Raw genomic sequence first — 25,668 nt, forward strand, 5'->3', positions numbered from 1 at the left:
TTATATTATGATATGGGAATAATACATGCAATATGATCGGTTAGTGTACAACAACAGTCTTATTAAAATTATGATTCTCAATACTACTATTATTTGACTTGCAAATGGATATCTGTCGGTGTAACAGCTTATCCGGGTCAGTAGTCTATCTCCTTTTGATGATGCTCTGTCCTTCACTAGAAAATTCTGGTTTTTAGAATTCTGGATAAAGGACTAAACTTGTACTGACATAAACAACCGACTTGAGAAACAGCTGATTGCTGATGTCATTTACTGTAACTGTAGATCATTTATTAAGAGTTGCATTAAAGTTGTAAAGTTGTTAAAACTTACCAATTCTCAATTTTCACTTGATGGGGGTGTTAAGAAAGAGTACCACTAAGTTAAAGCTGCAGGTTATAGCCACAGCTGAATAAAACAAATAATGGGCAGGCTGCAAAATGGTCTCCAGGAATTTAGAAAGTCCTTGAGATGGTGGAATCATTGGCCTTGTCTGTTGCAGTGCCTGCCTCCAGTTGAAGAGGCCAGACGTCACATGGTATTCAGAGGTGTCGACTGAGTGTTGACCCAAGATTGGGGTGTGGTTGCAGCAGGCAGATGTGTCAGGGGTTTGGTCTGTGGAGGAATGGGAGTGACACATAAATAGACTGAAGATGCTTACCAAGTAGAAAGATCCTTTTTGCATTGGAAAAATGCTTACCTAAGCAGTTATGTAGGGACAAAAACCTAAAGTTTTGTTCTTGATCAAAGCAGCATTTTCACCTGAGAGGAAGGAAGGCACGTTTCTCTTTTCCTCAATTCTGCCTGGAAATAAACATTGTGGCCTATTAGCTGAGCAGGAAGGATCAAGTTCTGGATCTCTTTGTCATGAGGTTCAACTTTTGCTTGCTGGTTCAGGGTCCAAAAGCTTGGGCAGTAGATGCATGCTATTGGACTGGTCTTATCTGGACCTCTATGCTTTTACCCCTTTGGCTCTAATTCAAAAAGTTCTGACAAAATCTGGCTAACTGTGAATTCATGCAGGACTTTGATGACTCCATGTTGCCATTCAGGTAATGGTTCCAAGACTTTCTGTCTCAGATGATAGACTGCCCTAGACCTTCCTACTAAGAAGGATCTTCTAATAGGGCCTGGGTGCATGAGGTTTTGCCAAAACCTCTTCATGCTTCAGCTGACCATGTGGAGATGCTCGATTGTCTCTTGCAAGCAAGGAGTTTTTCCTAAGGAGTGCATAGAATCTGTCGTTAATTCCAGAAGGCAATCAGCTAATACACTGTACCAGCGCTGATGGTCAGTCTTGAGAGCTTGGTGCTTTTTCAGGAGGATTTCCTACTCCTTATCTTTATTCCTTTATGTTATACTAAAGGTTTATCTGTTCGTGCTAGTAAGGGGTATTGTTGGATATCTCTTCTAACCTAGACATTAAGGAAGCATTCTGCTTCTCAAATCTAAATTCCTAAATCTCTGATTAAACCACTAGGCTGGGACTTAATATAAGCTGAAGTATTAAAGTATGCCTTCATTTAAATCCTTAAGCCCAGCCTTCCTAAAAGATTTGATGATTAGGACTGTTTTTAAAGTTGAACCCCAGGCCTCAGACAATGTGGGCTTAACTTACCAAGGAACAGTCCTTTCCTTTTTGCCTCCCTTCCGGACAGAGAATTAATATAAAGTCTCTGGCTCTTCCTCGTTTTTTTTTTTTAACATCCCCAGTCTCTCCTCTTTTGTGCCAGATGGGGAAAAATCCTTCCTATGTCCAGTGCTGTCTCTTTGGGCAAGGACTAGGGACCTATTTTGAGATAGGTAAGAGCCTTCAGTTATCTACTGTCTTTGTTCTGCTGGCTTAGGCACAAGGACTTTCATTCCCACTTTCATAAGAATGGGAGTGTACCCCTTAAAAGGATCCTCCAGCATCATTCAGGGATCCTTGCAGCCAATGAATTAGTCCTCTCCTGGCAACAGTACGAGCAGATGGATACTAATCATTAGATAAGAAGTCTTATTCTTGGTGGAATTTTATTTTCTTGGGGGTTATTACTTGTCCTTGCACCTTTTTCCCCACCACCTTTTATTCCTTGTGCAAATTGGATATTATAATAGAAAGGTAAGATTCATTTCAGAAATGAAAATTTTTATCAGGAAATTTATTTTCTGTACTCTCTATTATGTATTCCCCCCCCCTGCTCATGTGGACAGAAAAAACTGAATTGAAAACAGTACATGCTTGAATCACCTGACAGGGATGGCTTCAAACTAGAGAGTCCTAGTAATTTTTTGTTTTCACACACGATTGTCCTGCCCAGTGTGGGGAATACAGCTATCTTAATATACAGGTCTGTATTTAAAAAATAGATTATTATAAAAATTTCTATATAAAAATGTTTTATATTTTCTATTTTTTTTTGTCAGGGTCATTGAAAGCAGGAACAGTGAGTGGCCTGAAGGTTCATATCTAGTTCATAACACTGGATGGCGCACACATACTTTATTAAAGAAAGAGAGTTTGGAAAGTTCCTCTTATTTTGGTGGATGTTTCCGGCTTCCTGACTATCATGGTCTACCTCGAAGCTTAAGTTTAGGGGCTTTAGGAATGCCTGGGTAAGTAATAAAACCTTGTATACACTTTTGTATCACATTATTATCATTATGTACTTTCTCATGGCTTCAGATTGTCAAGCCAGGGCCTTTTGATAGATGCTTTATTCATTGGTTCAATAAAATTATCAAGTAAGTCAGGACAATATTAGTCTTATTATTTCAAAGTTCATAATTTTATCATTCACAGAGTATGCATTTTTCATGACAATCTTTCCTACTGTACTATGGTACCTTTACTTAACATTTGCTTCCAGAAAATTTAGGCAGGTACAGGCAGTCCTCGCTTGTCGGTGGTGTCAGTTAATGGCATTTCAGTTTTATGGCGCTTGGCTAACAATGTCGTTAACCAGATTTTCAGCAACAGTAAACAATATTTGACATTGTTAAGCGGTTTGTTGGCATCGGTAAACAGTTTATCAGCACCAGTAAGCTGTTTATTGGTGCTTACAATGTCGTAAACGCCATTTATTACCATAATTATTGGTGATTTTCGGTTAGCAGCCCTTGGATGGGAACAGAACCCCCTGCCGTTAGTTGGGGACTGCCTGTAATGATAAAAGCTGTATGTTGGTGTTATTTGACATCATACTTTGTTACAAGAGATCTACTTTTAAAAATTAGAGATTCTGTGAGTTCTACATTTATAGAGACAAATGTGATTGATTGACTTAGTCACCTGACTTTCTATTCTTTTTCTAATTTTTTATTATTTTTTCTGTTTTTTGAGGAGGTATACAGGCGGTCCCCGGTTTACGACGGGGGTTCCGTTCTTGCGCCGCGTCGTAACCTGAAAATCGTCGTAAGCCGGAAAATCGTCGAAAATCGTCAAAAATCATAAGAAAACCTTACTTTTAATGCTCTGGGTGCATTGAAAACGACGTAAACTGCATTATTATTGAGTTTTACATCAAAAAACCTTCAAATTATGATTATTCTGCCGTTTTGGGGCCATATTTCTTCTGTCGGATCGGCGCGATTTACGCGTCAGAACCCTCGAACATGCGTCGAAGCCGGAAATAATTTTTGATGAATATATTTGAAAAGCGTCGAACCTCGAACGTCGATCGGAACCGTCGTGCCTGTATAGTTTGAGGAATACTTTTTTCTTGACCCGGTATTCTGACTTACACATTCTTGTTCACAATGATGGATTGGAGATGTAGAATCTGTCATCATATGAAATGTACTCACTGAATTCTAAATAAACCTTATGATTGTTAACTTTTACAAGTTTCAGGGGATGGAATTACCTAAACAGGTCAGGTATTAAGTGTTAATGGGAGTAAAAGCTAAATTTAAAACAGAGTCATCAAAATGACTGTTGAAAGAGAGTCATTTTGGCAAAGGTTTAATGCAAGAGATGAGAGAGAGAACTACCCAAACAAATTGTTGTGTATTCTCTGAGATGGTTGAATGTTTTCTTGGATGGCATTGAGTAGTAATAAAATTTTTGTATCCAACTTTATTCCATGGCCTTTTTGTATTGTTATTAATTATTCTGCCTGAAGGTAACTAAAAAATTGAATAATTTATGATAAAAATTGAATCATTTACCATTTCATGATTGATAGACTAGAAATTCTCACTATGGTTTTATGCATGACATGTAAAACTGTTATCTTGAAGGTGTCAATTTTAGTCTTGAGACAACCTTTATAGGAAACTAAGGTATATAAGAAATTCAGTTTTTGAGAAATTTGTAAGTTTATTTTGTATATGAAAAGATTTTGTAATGACAGTGCTCCCCACTTTTTTGTGGGATAGGTTCCAGAACCAACCACGGAAATGCAACTTGTTATAAATGCCAAATACCTGTATTTAATTCAATGCCATTTTCAAACTTATGTCACAGTTAAAATAAAATAAAGAAAACATATTTATGAAGTATGTTAGAGAGAGAGAGAGAGAGAGAGAGAGAGAGAGAGAGAGAGAGAGAGAGAGAGAGAGAGAGAGAGAGAGAGAGAGATTATTTATGAATTGTTACACACACACACAGAGAGAGAGAGAGAGAGGTTTGTCCTTATTTAAAATATCAAGAGTTAAATTATTTATGAAATGTTATGGAGACAGAGGGAATAACATGGAAGAGAGAGAGAGAGAGAGAATGTTTACATCACAGCTGTTTTGTGATTTTGATTGATTGTACTGCATTTTAACTAAAGTATGGTGGTAGTATACAGTATTTATGTACAAAAATAGAAATATAAATTTTACACATAAAAGCATGAAAACTTAGATAATACTTCAGAAGAACCCTAAAAGGGTTCAGAGGTCTGGTTAAACAAATCATTTATAACTAAACTAACATAATACTTCAAAAATTAAACAGACACCTCTGCAGGGTTTCTCGAGGATTTTGCAAATTTTGCGTGTCTGTGAAAAAATTGTGTATGCCAGTTAGGTTCCAGTGAAAAGTTTGCATGTCTGTGAATTCGTGCAACTCGAATCGTGTAAGGTGGAGCTATTACTGTAACTGTCTATTTTACAAGTTCACTGCCTAATTTAGTAGTTAAAAAAAAAAAAATTTTAAATTATCATAGTAAAATAATTCAATGTCAATTCAAACGAAAATACACCCCAAACCATCAACCCAAAACACCTTAAGTCCTCTTAGATTAGTACCCTTTTACAACTGTTGCTCTTAAGTATATTCACCCCCTAAAATGCTTATAACAATGATTTACTAATTTTAAAATATTAATATTAATGTAAACAGCAAAATATCCATAAAATGTTCAGTACAAATTAATTAAATCTTTAATACAAATTTAATGTCTAGAAGAACAACTACCAAGTTACCCCTGTATACATAAGTAAAGCTGTTTTCTTGCATAGTATTGAAGTTGTCCTGTTTTCTTTATATATTGGTAAAATCAATTAAAATTATCACTTAATTCGGTAATTACTGTATTTTTTCATATTGTGTTCGTGACTAAATACAGATTTTTATGATAAAAACAATTTAGTGTACTTACACTGTAGTAATGTTATTTACAAAATCCACGAATTAGCAAAAGTTCCCCTGCGGAAAAGTGAGTGTGTTCCACAAAAACCCGCGACAAAATGAAGCACTAGAAAGTGGGGTAGCAGTGTAATAAAAACTTTGGCGAAAATAGGGCTAATGAGGTTGAGAATTCTAAGTAAGACTAGTGAGGTTGAGAATTCCAGGTATTCAGTTAAATAATTTAAGAAGGTGGAAACGTTTCTATTTGCTTAAATTGCTGCCCATTCAAGAATGAGTATGAATAGCAATTGTAGGACAGTGGACCCCCACTATATTGCAGTTCAGCAGTTCGCAGCTTCAGTTAGTCACGGATTTTTCTGTGGAATGTAAATCCAAATAAATCGCAGAAAATTGACTAATTTGTGAATTTTTTCGTAGAGCAGTATTAGTTAATTACTGTATTTTCATGTTATTTTTGTGACTAAATACATTTTTTGTGATAAAAAAAGGATTTAGTAATTTTCAAATATTATTAATGTAAACATGGCAAAGTATTTTCAAATATTATTATTAATGTAAACAGCTAAATATCAATAAATTTTTGTTCAATGTATATTTTAATATTTAGGTACAGCACTTAACTCTACTTGTGAATTTACAATGTTTCACATATCTACTGTAAAAAGAAAATGGGATGGCTTGATACTATATGAAAGAAAATGGCTGTGCCTGAATATATAGGGGTAACTTGATTAGTTTTTACATGTAGCTATAAGCCATATACTTTTAGGGGTAATGCTGTGAGATGACATTGAAATATTAGTGTTAGGATGATAATTTAAGGTATATTTGGTGGCTGAACTAGTAAAATAGGCAGTTATAAGGCTTTTCAGAGGGAGTTCCAATATATCGCAAATTTTCGCTTTTTGCAGGTGGTTGTGGTCCCTAACCCCCATGAATACCGGCGGTCGACTGTATTATAAAGTAGTTAACAAGACAAAATTTTGAGTCAGGATTTCTGGATTCTTAGACCTTGCCCAGAGGATTTGTTGTTATTGAGATGGAAAAGTTAGATCAAGCTAAAGTTGGAGTAGTTGCACAATTGGTAGGAAGACACTAAAAGAAGCAAATGAGATTAAAAGACAAAAGCAATGCAGTTGGAGCATGAAGAGATGCTTCAAAGAACCTTTAGTACCATCTACCATGTGCTATCTAAGGCACAGTGTAATTGCTCTCATCCTAAGGAATGAAAAGCAGTTTTGATCCTAATGGATATTTTGTTCAAAGTAACATATGTTATAATTTCTATAAGTTTTTTCTCAGTGGTGTTACTGTAGATATAAATTTAATTATTATTTTAATACCAGATATTTTACTTAAGTTCTAGCTTGCAGTTGAAAAAAATCATAAAGGAATGAACCTGTAGCATATTGTCACTAAAGATAACTTAAACAGTGGGGCTGCAACGTATAAATTTCTTTTAATTGATTTCTCTGGCTGTCACCCTCACTGTTTAAAGTATATTCTTATGCTTCTAGAGCACTTCTATTAATGTATGGTACTCTGTATGAAGGATTCAACTGAATTGTATGCATTGATGGCATGTGTTGTGTTTTCAGCAATACAGCATATTTTGGACTCCTTGAAATTTGTAAGCCAAAGGAAGGAGAAACTGTATTGGTTAATTGTGCAGCTGGAGCTGTTGGCAGCCTTGTAGTCCAGATAGCAAAACTTAAGGGTAAGCCTTTTGACTCATATTTTGTTCAAGTTTTGAAGTATCTAAACTTTTAAAGGTTACTTTATGACTAGTGGCCTAGGAGGTTAACAAATGGCTATGCTAGGAGTAAGAAGTGGTACAGGCAGTCCACGGTTAACGGCGGGCTCGGTTAACAGCGATCCGGTTTTATGGCGCTTGTCTAGCGACGAAAATCGGCAATTTTTGGCTCCGAAAATCGCCTATTTCCGCTTATCGGCACCGATAACCGAAAATCGGCGCTTTTCGGCCGATAACCCCCAAAAGTCGCCAAAAAAGCCCCGAAATCGCCGATTTTCGGTTAGCGTCGATTTTCGGTTATCATCACATCCTCAGAAACGGAACCCCGCCGATAACCGGGGACTGCCTGTATATGTATATTGTGCTGATATGAAATACTGTAGTTCGTGATTAAGCTCAGTAGTGCCATCAGGGTACTGTTTGTGGTTATTACTTGATCCCATGATGACTGTTCTCTATTCTTATATATTTTCTTCTGTAAGCTTTTCTCCATGTTGCAGACCGCTTGTTCTCTTTCACTATCATTTCATGACCTACCACTGAGCTGAATGGCTTTTATGGCTCCAGTGCATAGCTTAGGCTTTGGCCCTAAATATCATACATTCATCAGTCCATCCTTGAAAGCAGCTTGTTTATTTAGAGCAAAGGGGTTTTTACTATTATTAGTAACTTGAGCACTATTCATAAACATATTTTGCACATATCACTTTTCAGGGTTGTAGAGGTCTTTATGTTGACACTACTAATTTATTTGACAAATTGTTTGTCATTTAAACAGCAGTGTATATGTTTCATTAAATGGGAAATTCTAAAATTCTAATTTGGGAAGAGACAGAGACATCAAATAGATTAATGTATTTCATTGTACTGTATTAGTTGTATTCACCTGCTGTATGATTTTCAAGAAAGGGCACCATTATTATTAATTGTTAAAGAAGTATTGTGGCCTATGCTCCTTCATGAAGGAATTTGCACACTTTTGTTTGTTCTGACAGGAATACAAAGCTGTGCTTTCATGAATGGAGTTGCTTTGGCTGTCTTGACTTGAAACAAAATCCTGTTGCCTAGGTGTATGCCCTTGACCCGACCTTGTGAAGTCTCCCTCTGTAACAGGGATCTTAGCCATCTGTAGGTCTGTTTTTCTTTGACCCTCCTGTTTTCATTGCGGTTTTCCTTTATGCATTCCATGTGTAAAGATTTTATCGTTGTGCACCTTTATTCTCTTGTTGATTGTGATTATTTCTCTCCCAGTAGCCATATTTTGTGCTTGTGCAGTTTAGTCCATTTTTTCTGGGGCAAGAGGTCTTTTCTGTGTTTATTTTTCTTTTTGTGGTGTGTGGGCCATGTTGGTAACCTCTCTTTGTATCATGGTGTTGAGCATCCTATATCATCCCCTAGTATGAAAAATGGCTACCTTGGAGGAATGTAAACTTGACTAGGTGTTGTTCAGGCAAGGACAACCTATGCAGCAAGTTTGTCCCCTTTAGAGATCAGTCCGCATTCGGTTTGCATTTTGTACAGGGGAAAAGAGTGCATGAGAGATAAATGATGCAATGAGCGCATCCATTGGGAAGATTCATGGTGGACACTACGAAGAGAGGAGGCAAAAGAATGACTGTGTCCTCTAGGGAGACTTCATGAGCCCTTTGCCATTGTCTCCAGAAGTTTCAGCTTCCCTTAGACCTCTCTCTCCTGAAACACCTCTGGCATCTGCTTCTCTCCCCCCTTCATCAGGAGTGGCTCAGCTTCAACTGAGGGAGATGATTCAGCATGTGCTTAACTGTTTAGCCACCCAAGGTCATTCAGGGCAGTCACCAGAGTTGGGAAATTTGCAGCATCCCATCCTAGTCCTGGGAAACTGAAAGTTGCCCCCACCAGAAGTCTTGTCCTCATCCTTGGCAGCGTCGCAAAAGGCGAAACAAGGTTGGGCAACACCCACGAAGAAGAGAATAAGATCTGGTTCTGTGACCTCCCTCTCCCCACCCTCCAAGTATGTGTTTGGAGTTCGGTCAGTCAGCAGCAGTGTCAAAGTCAGGGTGAGCAGTGAGATCTCCATTGGTTGCCTAATCGGTCATCTCCCCAATGTCCCCTCAAATGGCATAGGGACAGATCTGCATCGAGGCTAAGTGGAATTATAGACCGGAGTCATCGTGACACGAGTGCGTCGCGGGATAGTATTTTCACCAGGAGGAGGTTCTGTTCTCTGAGGGGTACAAGACAAGAGTGAAGGAGTTCCTCGTCAAGATATGTCTAAAGTTACTGGAAGTGTTGCTGCTCCAGAACAAGGTCATCGGACAGGGCCTATCACCTGTACTTGGAGTGGTGAGACTGGTGTTTGGGCATCCGTCAACAAAATCGTTACCCAACTCCTCTTCCAGCATTTCAGGCGTTGTGATTCGCCTTCTAGTCCTGACTGGAGTAAGAAGAGGTCCTTTCTTTCTCCAGTGTTACTGGAGTTTCACCCTGCTGATCACTGCAAAGAGAGGATGAAGGCCATGTGGGACTGTGGTCCCCAAAGACAGATGTCCTCCTGTTGTATACACCTGTGTTGGCCACTTATGATCACACGAGAAAAGACTTGGTTTGGAGCCTAGCAGACCGCTATGAATAGGATGACTTGGCTCATCTGGAGGCCCCTAAAGAGGAACGTGGGTTCCTCGGTGTTGTAGCCCTCGTTTACTACCACCTGGGTCTCTCCAACCTACCCAGAGCTGTTACTAAAGACTCCAAGTGGCGATCCTCCTATGAGCAGATGGCAGAGACAGTGCCAAAGATCAGGCAGTTGTTCTACCTCCCTTTGTTGCTGCTGGTCCAAGGCCTGATAGAGTAGGTAGATAACTTGGTGGCAGGACCTGCGAACTCCCTGGCTGTGTCCAGGTCGGAGAAGGTGCTTCCCCTCCCCATTCCTCATCCAGCCAAATATTACGGGCCAGTCAAATTGACCATCCCAAAAAACATTGATCCCTCCGACTGCAGGTTGGGGAATAATGTTCCATTCAAATGATTCAGGGAAGGCGATCTCTTACCTTGTGCGTCAGATTGGACACATTTGGGTGAACCTCATCCAAAGACGTTGGGAAGCCTTCCTGCCCCCCCTGTCATGCAGAGGAATATTTTGCTGGAGAGATAGCTGTCTCCACAGAACAGCCCACTTCAGGACACCAGCCTGCTTCCCCCAGAAACTACAGAAGGCCATAGAGGTCAGGAAAGAGGAGTCGAGGGACACCTGTTAACTCAGGTCTCTCCCTCACAAGTTTCCCACCAACCAAGACAGAATGCTGGTAGAGCCACCCTGCTGGGAAGGCAGAGAAATTCCAGCAGGTGTACCTCCCCAAGACTCAGGCATAGACAACAGGCCTTTAGCAGCGGCACCAGCAAAAGTGCAGATGTGGCCTTTCCAGCCTGCCCATAGATGAAGAAACAGACCAGAAAAAAAAGAGGAGGATCAAGGTGAGAAGAAGACCCCACTTCGAGCTGCCATGAGTAGGGGGTGCCTGGCCAACAAGTGGATAGTGTGGCAGCAATACAAGGCAGAACAGTGGATGGTGACAGGGATACAGGCTACCCTTTGGACCCATGGGAGTGCTGTGGCTCCCTAACCCAATCCCACTCTTGTCCCACAGGCTGGACTCATCAAAGGAGAGAGCCCTCCAGAGGGAAGTAGAAGGGTTGCTATGGAAGGGGTTGGTGGAGGCTGTGTTGGACAACTTCCTGGATTCTACAGCCGGCTCTTCCTGGTAGAGAATGCATTTGGCAGGGGAGGGCAGTCGGTGATAGGCCTGGCAGCCCAGAATGAGTTCCTGGAACAGATGTCCTTCTCCATGGTAACATCCCCGGTCAGTTCTGGCATCCGTAAGGGGGGAGACTACATGATCTTGGTGGACCTATAGGATGCCTACCTTTGCATCCTCTTTCACCTAGCTCCAGGAAGTACCTTTAGTTTGTTTCCAAGGATGTGATGTACCAGCTCAGGGCCCTCTGCTTTGGCTTGGCAACACCACCTCAAGTCTTCACAAGTCTCCCAAATGGTCTGCTGGTTGCATACCAAAGGCATCCCTGGTCATATCCCTGTATGCCAAGGAGACAAGAAATGTTGTACATGTTGTACAGGGTAAGGATTGGACATTCAAGACTGACTTGTGGGTTCTTGATGTCAGGTGAAAATCCTCCATTCTGGAACAGCTGTATTGTGCCCTTGACTGTGAGACATTTGCTGGTTGAATGTCCCAGTCTTGGGAATCCAAGACATAGGTTCCTCACTTGGGAACGTGACAGAGAAGGACATTTTATCTTTGCTGCGATTCTCGGGGAGGATTGAGAGTGAGAATTTTTCTAGCCCAACTGTCCAGAAATGCTACAATTATGCCATCCACCCACCTGTTCACGTTGTTCTTCTTTTATAATATAATCCAGCTTACGACTACAAAAAACCACAAAACAGACTTGCAACCGAAAATTAACAACCTAACCATCAGAGATCTCTCTCTACCGCACCACACTCTATTCAACACTCCTGCCTGCGTTTTTTTTACATTTTGCTCCCTCCCACCATCTTCGTCCTATGACGTCACAACAAGAACAGATACTTTTAAACATAAAGAATGCTTTGCTGTAAAAACATCTTATAAAATTAAACGTGCTTTTTATACATTTCATAACGCCCATACTTCTAAAACTAACATAATCACACTTATCTCCTCCCTCCACCTCTTCTTATCCTAATTCCCTCTAATCTCCAGTATTCTCCAGTTCTTTACCCTCTACGTAATTTCTAATACTTTCCCCTGAAACTCCAGCTTTAGTCAATACATCAGCTGTTTGATGCTTTCCTTTTATCCATCTCACCTCCTTTATTTCTCCAGATTCTATTGTTTCTCTTATTGCTGTAATATCAGTTTTTAATCTCTTACTACTTACTCCAGTACTTGATTTTATTGCAGTCATTAGGGTTTTACTACCAGTTTTAACCAATGCTTCTAATTTTCTCCCTCCTACTATTTCTTCCTACAAGTGTTTGAAATATATCAATCCTTCTATGGCCTCCCCCAACTCAGAGCTTCTGCTTCAATGGTGGACTTTGCTACTCATCTGGATTTTCTGGATTTCCACCATATGGGACTTCTCCTCTTACCATCTGTCAAAGATATCACATAACCTAATTGTGTATGACCATCTTCAGTAACCCACATGAAGCACCTGCATAGGCTTCCCAGTAAATCTTTTCTTTTTCTAACTCACTTATTATCACTTCTCCCATTTTGGTCTTAGTTTTCCTCACTGTTTTAATCAGCTTTTTCATGTCTTGAGTCATTCCTTCTTTAAAAGCTTTATTTAATTCAGAAAATATGGCAAGCACACAAATAAATTGACTTATGCCTTCATTACTTTTCAAATACTTAATGATAATTGTTATGCCAATTAGATAACATAGTGTGAGAGAATGAACAGTTTCTCTCATTTCATTAGATAGTCAGGGAAGAACACTTTACAACACTCCAGAATTTCTCTGCAATGACAAGTGAGGTGCTGTACAGAAAACAGAAGAGTGGGTTAAGTGGTAATTTTAACTAGTGAGTACGACTGTCATAGAATGTATCGTGTTCCCCATAGCTTGAGATTTATGATAGCTGGTTATGGATAAATAGAACTTTACTGTACATTGATTAGAGAATTAGTTGTAGTGGTATTGTACAAAATATCATATATATCTATTGGACGAAGACCTGTGATAGTGGAGCCACTCACCCCTAGTGCATACCGACACCGTTATGGTGATCGCTCCGGGGGTAGTAACCCCGGCATTATGGATAGCTTTTTTCTCTGGTATATTTAGCAATAGTTATACCTAGAAATGAGTGCTATTGGAACCATTTCACTGGGTGACACAGGTCTTCCCCCAGAAATAGATTTTTCCTTTGTCAAAATCCCTTACTTGGTCTATCTACATACAATGTATAAGTAGTTATTAAGTAGTTTTGCTAGTTCAAATATTCATTTCATTTAAAAATTTTATCTTGTGGTCAAGATAAAATGAGATTTTTCGATAGCTAGATCAGATAAGCTGAAAGGGAACACACGCTGTCCCTGCTTACCTGAGGCATCAGTTAATGGTGTTTCAGTTTTACGACACTTGCCTAATGACGTTGTTAACCAGATTTTCAGCACTGGTAAGCAGTTTATCGGCGCCGGTAAGCAGGTTATCGGCGCCGGTAAGCAGTTTATTGGCGCCGGTAAGCAGTTTATTGGCGCCGGTAAGCAGTTTATTGGCGCCGGTAAGCAGTTTATTGGCGCCGGTAAAGCAGTTTATCGGTGCCGGTAAAGCAGTTTATCGGTGCCGGTAAGCAGTTCATCGGTGCCGGTAAGCAGTTTATCGGCGCCGGTAAGCAGTTTAAAGCAGTTTATCGACGCGCATAAGCAGTTTAAAGCAGTTTATTGGCTCCGGTAAGCAGAGTAGCGGCGCTTAAGGCATCATAAACGCCATTTATTACCATAATTATTGTGATGTTCCAGTTAATGACAATTATCGGTTATTGGCTCTCGGCTAGGAACGGAACCTCTGCCGTTAAGTGGGAATTGCCTGTAGGTGAAAATTATAAGGCAGACATCAGTGAAGCTGGAGTTAAGAGATATTAAGAAAATTTAAAATTCTCTAGTGTGCTGTGCAAAAATTATTGAGAGCTTTACCTTCCTTGGGAGGTACAGTGCAGTGAATGTGTTTTTCTATTTTTTGTGAAAGAAGTGTAAATAAATAAGTTTATGCTTGTCTATAATCTCAAAAGTTATTTTTATTGCAGGATGTAAAGTTATAGGTTTTACTGGTTCTGATGAAAAAGTTTCATATTTGATGGAAATTGGTGCTGACCATGCCTTCAACTACAAAACTACACCTATAGGTGAAGCCTTGGAGAAGGCTGCGCCTGAGAAGATAAACTGTTATTTTGATAATGTAAGTCTTAATTATATAAAATTTATGCATATATTGTAAATTTAGTCACTACAACTGTTTAAGTTTTTTAGTTTGATGTATAACATGAAAATATAAGATTTAACATTTGTACTGTATGTCTCTGACTATATATTTATTTATATTTATTTTATGCATTTAAAACAATAAGGCCAAGTAAAGCTTTGTATGTGTTTTATGTTTAATTTGTTTTTATGTTTCGTTACAACCTGTTACTTAGAATAGCGCACATTCGTGGTCAATGCATTTCCAGACATTCCCATTGAAAGAAATGGCAGCAGACAGGTAGTTTGGCACATGTAGTCTCTGTCATAAATCACTTATTGTGCATCTGAGAAGGAGTTTACATCCCATGTGTTTTCCCCAGGAGTTTGGGACTATTTTCTTTTTTATTCATCATTTGGGTGCAGATGTGCTGATGTTCCTCAGTATTTCAAGGCTAGATGGGAAGACCCCATGACTCTGCAGCAATGAAGAGTCTCACCGTCACCAGACAAATCCTTGCTAGTGATGGAGGGTAACTGAATTTGACCATGCTTAGTCAAGTCATCACTTGGAGAAATCTTGAATGGCTGAGGAGACAGATGGGAATTTTTGGATTTTTAGGCTGTTAGGCTGTTAGGACTTTACTGGTTAACAGAAAGTTCTCCATGGACTACAACAGTAGTGGATGCATTCTTGATGCATATCCAAGCCATGGACAGGGCAGTGTTTCATAGTAGCCATGCTGACTTTGTCTTCCTTTTCATTGACAGAAATATGCTAGAGTTTAAGTGTTAACAGAAAAAGAGCAGTATGCAGGTTCCAAAGAAGTTTCAAGATACCCTCCAGTACCAGGTGTGATTACAACTGTGGAGATGTCAAATACTGTACAGTACTGTCAACACATATTCCTGGACACTATTGGGATTCTTCTAGTAGACTTATTCAGTAAAGGTCTGCTTACACTGATGGTTGAAACTGTAACAGGTTATGATTAAAGGAAACTTGCTCAATTCCATTGACAATACTAGTGATTATTCCCTTGCCAGCACCAACAACCATGACCAACTGGAGTTAGTGATCAGTACAGTACTGTGATTTGGACAGCAGCCAATTAGGACCTCTTAAAATTTTTGATCTTGGCTGTGACCATGATTAATCCAGTTTTCATGATACAAAATTTTATTAATGGACAAATTGGCTGGAAATATTTGATTTGTACTGAATAAAAATCAATTTCAGTGCCAGGTCATGTGAGTTGAATTGTGCTAGGTCTTCCTTTACTTCTTTGTACTGAATAACTGAATGGTTCCAGTGCCAGGGCCTGACTAGACTTTGATGAATCAAAGCAAATCATCAAATCCGTTTCTTTAACCCAGATAGCCATCAACGAGCCAGCTGTTAACCAGCTGGGTTGGCGGCAAGGAGCAAATGAGGCCAGCCCTTTTGGGAGGATTATATACTGGATCTTCTTCCTTCAGTGAGTGTAGTTGAGAAGAGAGAACAAAGAGGAGTAAGCCAGTGTCTTCCCTGGAGGTTAGAGTGGTTCCTGTGATGAACTCTACACACTGTAGTCCCTTGCAGTGCTGCTACTTACTTATCAAGTATTCATACAAGATATAAGAGACATGAAATCATGCAATACAAAAAGCCATTAATATCTTCGAAACATTTCACACACTGTGTTCCTCCCCCTTCCCATATCTATCTCTCTCTCTCTCTCTCTGGTACAGTATTTTTATTAATATTATTCAATGCATACACAGTATTTTTATTAATATTATTCAATGCATAGTATTATGTACATATATTTATCAGTCTGTGTGTGTGAGTGCAAATGTACATGTGCACATCTTGTTAAGATAAACTACCATTTACTTAGTGTTAGCTTTCTCTCTCTCTCTCTCTCTCTCTCTCTCTCTCTCTCTCTCTCTCTCTCTCTCTCTCTCTCTCTCTCTCTCTCTCTCTCTCTCTCTCTCTCTGGGTTATTCTTTACAAATAAAAAATTAAATCTTGACAGAGAGAAATGCAACAAAGTCCCAAATTCTTTATTAAAAAAAAAATTTTCTTGAGAGAGAGAGAGAGAGAAGAGAGAGAGAGAGAAGGGTGGGGGGGGAAGGCACCACACACAAATACCCATTTTATGTTAAACTGAAGAAGAAGTAAACCGAATGTTACTGAAAAGTGAACTTGCAATTAAGAGATGGGACGGGACCAGAAGAGTGGGAAAAGTATGACATTAGTATAATAAGAAAAGAGGATGCACTTTCAAAGGGAAGTTTGTGAAGTAAGATTGTGACCATTCCATAAAAATATTGAAGGTGGTGGAAGAAAGTCAAAGAAAATGTTTAAAACTATCAGTTGGTATTTAAACTCATTAATTTGGTTGAACTGCCATGAAATAATAAAATTCTCCTGTTAATTTTTTGTGATATTTAGCTGCTATTATTGTTCACTTTTGATTCCATCAGGTTGGAGGACAGTTTACAGCTGAAGCCCTTCCACACATGGCAGACTTTTGTAGAATTGCAGTATGTGGTGCTATTTCTACTTACAATGATGAATCAAAGGACATTGGGAAAATATCCATGACCAGTAAGTAAACATTATTGTTTTTAGTTGAACATATATTGTTCTACAAGTGTATACTAGATTTGGTTTAAAAATTTGTTTTTTTATGAACTAAACGTATTTTCTTAGGCGTGTGAATATCATATGAATTTATTTTAGAATGACTTATAACAGAAAGTATTCGCAAATGTTCGTGTGTCTGTGAAAAACTCGTGTATGATAATTAGTTAGGTTCCAATGAAAAGTTTGCGTGTCTGCGAATTCGCGCAACTTGAATCGCGTAGGTTCGGGGTTTTACTGTATATCAACCAGTTCCTAAATAGTAATATAATCTTTCCACAGTACTGCAGCCATGAAACTTAGCAATAGATGGTCACACCATGAGGCTAAGTTGTGGTCTTCATATTTTCCTAAAGTTTTACTTGACTTTACCCTCTACTTGTCTGTATTAGTCTCAATGTAAAATGGATAATTGTAAGAATAAATTACATATTTTAATCTCTTCGTGCTCAGCTAGTTTTGTCTTTATTTTCTGACTTTGCTTTGCATTTTTGGGAGTGTCTTTGTTTGATTACTTTGTTAAATACAGTAAGTAAGTATGCACACAGCTTTATATTAAGCAGAAAAAATGTCTTTATATTTTTTAGGTCCATATAGTGAAGCCACTATTTTGTGGAAGCAGCTTAGAATTGAAGGGTTCATTGTTGTACACTGGCAAGATAGGTGGACTGAGGGAATAGAGCAAATAAAACAATGGATCACAGAGGTAAGTAGAGGTATTTATACTTTATATGTTATTTTATCTTATAGGAGAATTCACCCTACATTCCTAGTCCCTTGTCATGGATGGAGGTGCATTAGAGAGCAACAGACAGGTTTGACTTTTACAACTTGGCTCAGTGTGTTTATTCTTGAATTGAAATAGTTTTTTGGTACACCTGAAATAAGTTTTATCTTCTCTCTGAATTGGTCTTAATCATTTGACAAATGGATGTTTGTTGAATAGTTCAGCTGACCCATCCTGTATTGAGAAAATTCAGGCCACAACAAATGGTTAAACATTTCATATAAATATCCACATTTCACCCAGCACCAAATGTCAAGTTTTGTAAACCATTCAGCCAAGGAAATTTTGTAAAATCTTCCTTGTTATTAGTTTATTCAGTATACGTGGTAATTAATTTCTGTAAGCCTTGCACTCTCTTGTCTTGTGGGAGTTAAAAAAATTTAACACTACAGTCAACTTAAACTTTTACCTGATAATAATTTAAGGGATCATTGTTGATTAATTTCAGTCTGTTTTTCTTATAGTCTTTGCAAACACATCAGTAGCAACTGTTTTTTTCATTCACTGTTGGTAACAAAGCTCAATACAGTACAGGCAGCCCCCAGTTAACAATAGGGGTTCTGTTCCTGGCTGAGTGCTGCTAACCGAAAATTGGCGATAATAGCACTAATAACCTGCTTAACGGCGCTGTTAACCAGAGCTCGGCACTGCTAACTGGAGATCAGCTCTGCTAACTAGAGATTGGCTCCGGTAACCGGAGATTGGCGGCAGTAAGTGGAGATTGGTGCCAAAAATCCAATTAACAGCGTAGCTAAACAAGTGCCGTAAAACTGGATTGCCGTTAACCGATGCTGCCAGTAAGTGGGGACTGTCTGTACACTGTTTTATAGCCAAGAGAGTACAGAAAGAATATGCTAGGTTCGAGTTGATTTACAGTATCAGTTGTCTTGTCATTCATGACTAAGTTCTTCATGAAAGACTGAAAATTACGAGGCAGCATTTGTTTTTTAAAAAAAATATTTGATAATTTTGCATACTCTAAGATAGAATTTACAATAGATACAGTATATTAAGAATTTCTGTTGATCATGAATGAGGGAGGCAAGGGCAGTCAGCTTTCTCATTATCTTTTTCGAATGATAACATGATCAAACTGTTGCTTAAATATTGGATGTTGTTTATAACCCATTACTTATAAGATGCTGTATTTTGTTAAGTTCTAATCCCAGTCTTATCATTATCCTGAAAAGCCCTGTAGGGTCATAGTGCCATCAGTGCACTGCGTGATGTAAGGTCCTTTGCAGCTTCCCTTAAACCCTTAGCTGCAAGCCCTTTCATTCCTTTTACTGTACCTTCGTTCATATTATCTTTTTTTCCATCTTACTTTCCACCCTCTATGACCGATTGTTTCATATTGCAACTGTGAAGTTTTCTTCCTGTTAAGCCTTTTAAACCTTTTTCAATAAGAGCTTTATTAACTGATAATTCATTCATTGTTCCATGTTATTAACATTTTCATTGTCTTCAATTAACATTCTCATTGTTTTCAGTTATTGGAAATAGTCAGTTTTTGCTCACTTTCCTGTGAAACGTGATGGGATATTTTTTTGACCCTTAAATAGTGATTTTTGCTTAGATTAAATGTCACAACATTCTAACTATATTATAACCCAGAAACTGTGTAGTATTTTGGCCTGAAAATATATAAACTAATTGCATTTTTAATATTTTGTGTCTTGATATCTGTCTTGATCATTATTTGGGTTATAGAACATGGTAGTGAATCAGTGTGTGTGGACAGTGAGTGCTTGATTAGGAGTTGGTGAAACTTTGCCATGGGGCCTTTTGTTGTATTGACCTATTTTTTATTTACTGTAATGTATGTGGTTGTGTTGTCAAGACAAGTAAATGCTGCAGAGAGCTTGTTCAGTCTCTTTAAGAGAGCATATAAGCACTATGACCCCATGATTCCCACATACATGCTTTAGAACCTTTTAGCAGGTGACAGGTCATCTGTTTTAGTATTCTTCTTTTGTGACAAAGCAGGTATTGTTGGACAGTGTATTTTTGAGTGCTATGCTGCCAGTGGTGAAGGTGTGCACCACAGTCTATATGATTGTGAAGTTCATACTCTCTCTGCCAGTTGAGTGACCATCTGTTGACTCTCATAGTAATTTTACCTATTGAGCCCTGTTAGTCCTTAAATGTGTTTGCTATCTTGATAGTCTTGAGTTGTTTACTGGATATCTTACCACCTCCTAATGTTTACTTTATTGAATTACTGTATATTTTAATCATCAAATTATTATTTTTTACAGACTCCCAAGTGAATTTTGTGCATATTTCTGTTTTGCTGATATGTTGTAGAAGATGTATACAGCAATGATTTTTTGCAATATTTTCATAGTAAAGTAATTGAAGAGGCAGGGTTTGGTTGTACAATGAGTTTAGAAATTACAACTTGCTGAAATGTGCATTATTCTTCTCTCACTAAACTAGAGCAAAATACTTTTCTTGTACAGTATCAATTTTTCAATCTCTTTTCAGGGAAAAATCAAATACAGAGAAACCATAACAGATGGATTTGACAAAGTTCCTGATGCCTTCATTGGACTTTTTTCTGGTGAAAATATAGGAAAAGCAGTTGTGAAGGTCTAGTAGGACTTGCATATTTTCCTAAGAGAATTTACAAAATATTTGTCTAAGGAAGGACAGTTGTTTTACTGTTACTGATAATCTAATATCCCTAGGCTGTAATTACATTTACAGTAAGTTTAGGTAACTCATGAAGTTTTGTGTACTAAATTGTACCTCTTGAATTGGTGCTTTTCTATAGGCATGTAATTATTTTTCAGTCATGATGTTAGCATTATTGTTAGAGTGCTAGTTTTTTTAGGTGGGCCATATTGGGAGATGAATTGTGTATAATTAATTTTAATTTGCCATGTTCCGAATTAACTTCTTCATTTATACGTAAATGATCATGACATGAACTTATGTCTAGTCCAAAGTGTGGGTTGGTGTTTTTGTTCTAATTTTTACTTTAGTGTCAGTAATTACATAATGAATACTTATTTGCTCTTAGCCTTATGCTATTGCCATATGTTTTATTTTATGTCCTGGTTTTGCCTAGTTTTCATCCTTGTCTTCATGAGAGAGAGAGAGAGAGAGAGAGAGAGAGAGAGATTAATAGGTTTTCATTGATATATGTTTTATCAGTGAATAGCCCCTCAGGATTATTCCATACTGTGTGCATTATGCAGGAAATTGAATGGTACTAAAGGTTCTTTGTAGCATCCTTTCAGCCCTAGCCTCTGTGCCTTGTACGTTATTCATTCCTTTTGGCCGCTTCTCACAGTTGTTTAACTTTTATAATTTTATCTTGCTCCATTTTCATTTATCGTTTGAGAACAAATGAACCAGATTGAATTTGATGATGATGTTATGAATGAAAAAATTTCGTGGTCCGAATAACCCTTCATGATTCCTGGTAGGTCACAAAATTTGTCTGTGGCATTTCACACACTGACTGCGTATGGGAACAGCTCACTGCAAATTTATTTTTCATGGCATAATGTTATTTGTATTGTCATCCATATACTTTATTTTGGACTGTTAAAAAATGGAAAACAATAAATTCAAGTGATGAGCCGGAGCTAGGAGAAATTTTTCAAGAAGATTTTGACATGTAGTCATCAGAATCTCAAGGATTGTCTTGTAAGAAAGCAATTGGCATCATTATAGTCTCAAAAGGTTAATTAATGAAGTTATTTGTTTCAGTGATTTAATTTAGAATTTGCTGTATTTCATGTAAAACAAAAAATGCATACATTCTGTTGTGCTTACAGTGCTCCCATTTCTACTTGTTGATCAGTTATGTATCGGCATGAATACTATATCACTTATAAAACTGTAATTAACTTAATTCCCTGTAGTTGAAAGTGGTGAACCATTCTCTCTCTCTCTCTCTCTCTCTCTCTCTCTCTCTGTGCCATAATAACGATGTTAAGTGGATTAAAGATATAATTTAGCAACTTGTGAGCTTAAACACATTATGAATTAAGCTTCTTATTGCCAAACAGTCATTCACCATCAGTCCCAGTTGATGCAGAAGTCTTGAGCTGAACCACATTTGGATCAAAGATTCATATTGCTGAACAGTCATTCACCATCAGCCCCACTCTGATTAAGCAGACTTGTGAGCTGAAACACATTTTGATTAAAGCTTCATATTACTAAACAGTCATTCAATATCACTTCTAATTTGATGCAGCAGACTTGAGCTGAAACACATTTTGATTAAAGCTTCATATTGCTAAACGATCATTCACCATCAGTCCGAATTAGAAATTTTTTCTTGTTTTGAGTACTGTCCTCCAATGTGGTCTTCCAGTGCTGATGCGTATCTCGAAAAGCTTGGCTGGAGTTTTCATCAGTCAGGTTTATTTTGCCAACTCTTCACATTGTGAGTTAATTATGTTTGTTGTATAAAATTTACTATATATAACAAAATCATATGCATCCTCTTCACTCTTCAGTACTTGACTTGGGTGTTTTTGCTTGCAACACCAGGTAAGCTCCTGATGCAAGCAGTGTATCATTTCCTAGTATCAGGTTTTAATACTGCTGAGTTTGCTAGGAGTTTTATTTTGGCAACAACTAAAATCTGAAATAGTTTGTTTACAGAAGTTGCAGAATCTTCTGCAGATATCAAGCAAGGAGCAAATTCATTCCTGCTTTCTGCTGACATCTCGTAAATTCAGGTGTATCAGGTTTTTTTCTGTCCCCTCTATTTGTTGCCTTTTGTTTGAATTTGTCTCTTTCTGCTGGCAGATTTCTCTTTGGAGCACTGAATGACCTCATAGGTTCCATGCTTGGCCTTTGGCCTAAATTTTATATACCATTCCATTCCATTTTCCTTTGAAGTCCTCTTGGGTTTATAGTCTGTTGACAGTGTCCATAAGGGTTTTCAGCTGAAGACTTAAAGAAAAGAAAGAAAGGATTATGTAGACCTCAAGTGTGTTCACACTTACACTGTCTGTCCAGTGGTTATGCCTATACTACCAAACATCAGAAACAATACACAGTAGAAAGTATGAAATGCAATAGCTCACACTATACAGTCTTTATTGATGACTAAATAGTCATCCTCTTCTAATAAAACAAGTCACTTTTCTTGAAACAGGTACTGCTCCTGAAACTTCGAGAGCTGTCAGACATTTGCTATGTTGATTGTTACAACAATGTCAACCTTATTTTTTCAAGGGCCATGTGTGTCTCTTTAAGTCCTTGTGGTAAGCTCCAAAGAATGTGGTTATAATCACCCTCATCTCTTGTTTGCTCCATTTCTGGAAAATTTGGCATTGGTGCTGCCTTTCTTCTGGTCTGGAAGGGTAATACTTCAACTTCTTGAATTTCATTACTTATTGGATGCATCCAAGTTTAAACCTGTTCTGTGTATTAACACAATCTTTTGTGTTTAGCTTTTGCAAGTGAAGTTCGTGTGGTTGTCGTTTCATGTGTTAAAAATTTCAGACTGCAACGTATAGTGTAATTATTACTGTAAACTACATTTTGCAGTATAGTTATGCAATGTAATATACTATACTTGCTGTACATTGAGAAATTTGTGCCTAAAAAGTAAATGTTTTTAAAAAAGAAAGTCACTTTTTTCATCTGGTTTAATGAAGTGCAATTGCATGCATATATTTACTGTACCTTTAATTCAGAATAGTCAGTCACACTACTGCAAATTATTGTTATCAGTCCCTTATGTGATTCTGCCATGCTTTTTTATTTTAATTATCATAATAAAAATTGTAACCAAAAGGAAATAAAATATTGCCACTGTGTATCAGAGATTAAAACTCGGGAACTTTCACAGTTTGACAGTTGTGTATCAGATTGTTTCTTGCATTGAGTTCATTGTCATGGTTTGGCTTTGATATAACAGTGGCAAGTTGCCATTCCTTTGGAAACACCCTCTTAGTAAATAATTAGTGTAAATAACTTTTGGGTATGGGGTATAGATTTTGAATAAATCAGAATTGATGCCCTGATTTACTAATTCCAAATTTATATTCTCAAACTTTATTAGGTTTATGAAAGTGGTTCTCCTTGGTGTAATGGAGAGTTTTATCAGATTCTCTCATACTGGGTTCAGTGTCATAGTTTGGCTTTGATATAACAATGGCAGGTTGCCATTCTTTTGGAAACAGCCTCTTAGTTAAAAATTGGTGTAAATAACTTTTGAGTACAGGGGATGTTTGATTAAATCAGAATTGATGGCCTGGTTTGAAAATTGATGCTACAGATCTTTACTATTTTGAAATTTATCTTCTCAAACTTTTTTTAGGTTCATGGAAGTAGTGGTTCTTGTGTGTGATGGAGAATTGTGTCAGATTGCCTCTGGTTTTGAGTTCACTTTCATGGCTTGGCTTTGATATAACAATGGCAGGTTGCCATTATTTTGGACGCAGCCTCTTAGTAAGAAATTGGTCTACAAAACTTTTGAGTAAAGAGGATAGATGTTTGATTAAATCAGAATTGGTGTTCTGATTTGAAAATTGATTTGAAAATGCTACAGATCTCTACTACTTTGAAATGTATCTCAAACTTTTTTTAGATTCGTGGAAATGGCTCTTTTTGTTTGTGATGGAGAGTTGGTAATGTTACTTTGAGTGTGGAGTGCTTGCTAATGCCATGCTAATCAATGCCCAATATATGTAACCCTGATATTGCTTAAAGCATTTGAATGTCTGCTGGCAAATTATTTGAGTGATTATACTGAAATTATTTTTTCTCTAGTTTCCAGTTTGGCTTTCACAAGGGCATAGCAGCTTGTGATGCAGTTCTAATTCCAGTGGCATTGAAGTTTGTATGATTGATTTAAACTGTCTTGCTGCTTACAACCTTGCTGATCATGGGGCCTATGTATTCAAACTTAGACAGGTCAGAGTTTGGGGGAGGAGATTACAAAGAGTGATTGTTGAAGGCTGCTATATTGACTACTGTACATGACTAATCAGTTGTTTCCTCATGGTAGGCTTCTTGCCCTTTTACACTTTTGTGTGTTTATCTTTCTATTGCAATATGTATTCCTCGCTGTTTTTGTATTTTTGTTTAATATATGTTTCCCTGGTTTTATTTATCTTTTCTTTCCTATTGTCTTGTAGCCTTGTATTTTATTTATCTTTTCTTTCCTATTGTCTTTTAGCCTTGTGTAATTCTGCTTTACTTTTCTTTCAATATTTTATACACTTACAAACTTTGTAAGTAAGACATGTTTGTAAGATGTGAGGTTTGGTTGAAAAATGATGTTCAAATGATGCTACCGTATTTACATCAGTCCTATGGTTGCTGAATCTTTCAGCCAAAATTTAGCTAAAATTAGTACATGTTGCATATTACAAGGGATGAAGCCCTAACAAAATTCAGATTTAAGAATTGGTAGGTCTAGAACATTGGAACCTCCGTACATTTTTTAATGCATTCCATTTAGAATGCGAGTTGTTCATGATTTGGAATTCAAGTAATCTTTGTCTCCATAAAAATTGGTTTGTTGAAGGTTTTGAGATTTTTTAAGACCTGTTTATTTGGCCATGTTTTGAATTTTGTTCCTTTGTTAAGGTTTTCAGCAGCTGATCCTCATTGTAAAATGTTGAATAAAACTTGAGCCGTCAAATTTTTTATATTCCAAATTTTAACATTAATCATGGGCATTGTTATTTTGCTCCTTGAGAATGTTCAGTAAAATATTTCATAATTCTGGTCACCCTTCACAGTCGTAATTTTCATAGACAAACCATTGACCACAAAATTCAATGAATACTTAAGGGGAGCGTTTGAGAATTTTTTTTTTATTAATAACTGGTTTTTTTTGCATGAATCAGTTTGAAATTTTGGCCATTGGTTAGTTTATGTTTAGCGAAAAGGTCAGTATTCATATTTTCCTTCTCGCCCCCATTCGCTGGTACCCCACCCCCCAAAATTCTTAAAAGAACTCAGCCATAACTATTGCAAGCTAAGAGCTGAAATTTATGTGGTAG

At 37.6% G+C, this 25,668-nt stretch overlaps 1 protein-coding gene across 6 annotated transcripts in view; it reads left to right on the forward strand.

Moving 5' to 3' along the window:
- The window catches only part of LOC136848078 (prostaglandin reductase 1-like), a 98,579-nt gene extending 73,275 nt beyond the window's left edge, over window positions 1–25,304 (forward strand). For 4 of the 6 annotated variants that reach the window (XM_067120262.1, XM_067120257.1, XM_067120260.1 and 1 more), the window contains exons 4-9: window positions 2,410–2,598; window positions 7,162–7,280; window positions 14,111–14,262; window positions 16,734–16,857; window positions 17,481–17,599; window positions 20,168–21,206. In XM_067120262.1, coding sequence (XP_066976363.1) covers window positions 2,410–2,598; window positions 7,162–7,280; window positions 14,111–14,262; window positions 16,734–16,857; window positions 17,481–17,599; window positions 20,168–20,278 — 814 coding nt within the window. In that variant the 3' untranslated portion in view covers window positions 20,279–21,206. Of the gene's footprint in view, window positions 1–2,409; window positions 2,599–7,161; window positions 7,281–14,110; window positions 14,263–16,733; window positions 16,858–17,480; window positions 17,600–20,167 lie in introns of all 6 variants that reach the window. The other 2 variants (XM_067120258.1, XM_067120256.1) reach the window with 1 other exon arrangement.
- Window positions 25,305–25,668: the final 364 nt, after the last annotated feature.

The sequence above is a fragment of the Macrobrachium rosenbergii genome, chromosome 18 (assembly GCF_040412425.1).
Source record: "Macrobrachium rosenbergii isolate ZJJX-2024 chromosome 18, ASM4041242v1, whole genome shotgun sequence".
Taxonomy (NCBI): Eukaryota; Metazoa; Arthropoda; class Malacostraca; order Decapoda; family Palaemonidae; genus Macrobrachium; species Macrobrachium rosenbergii.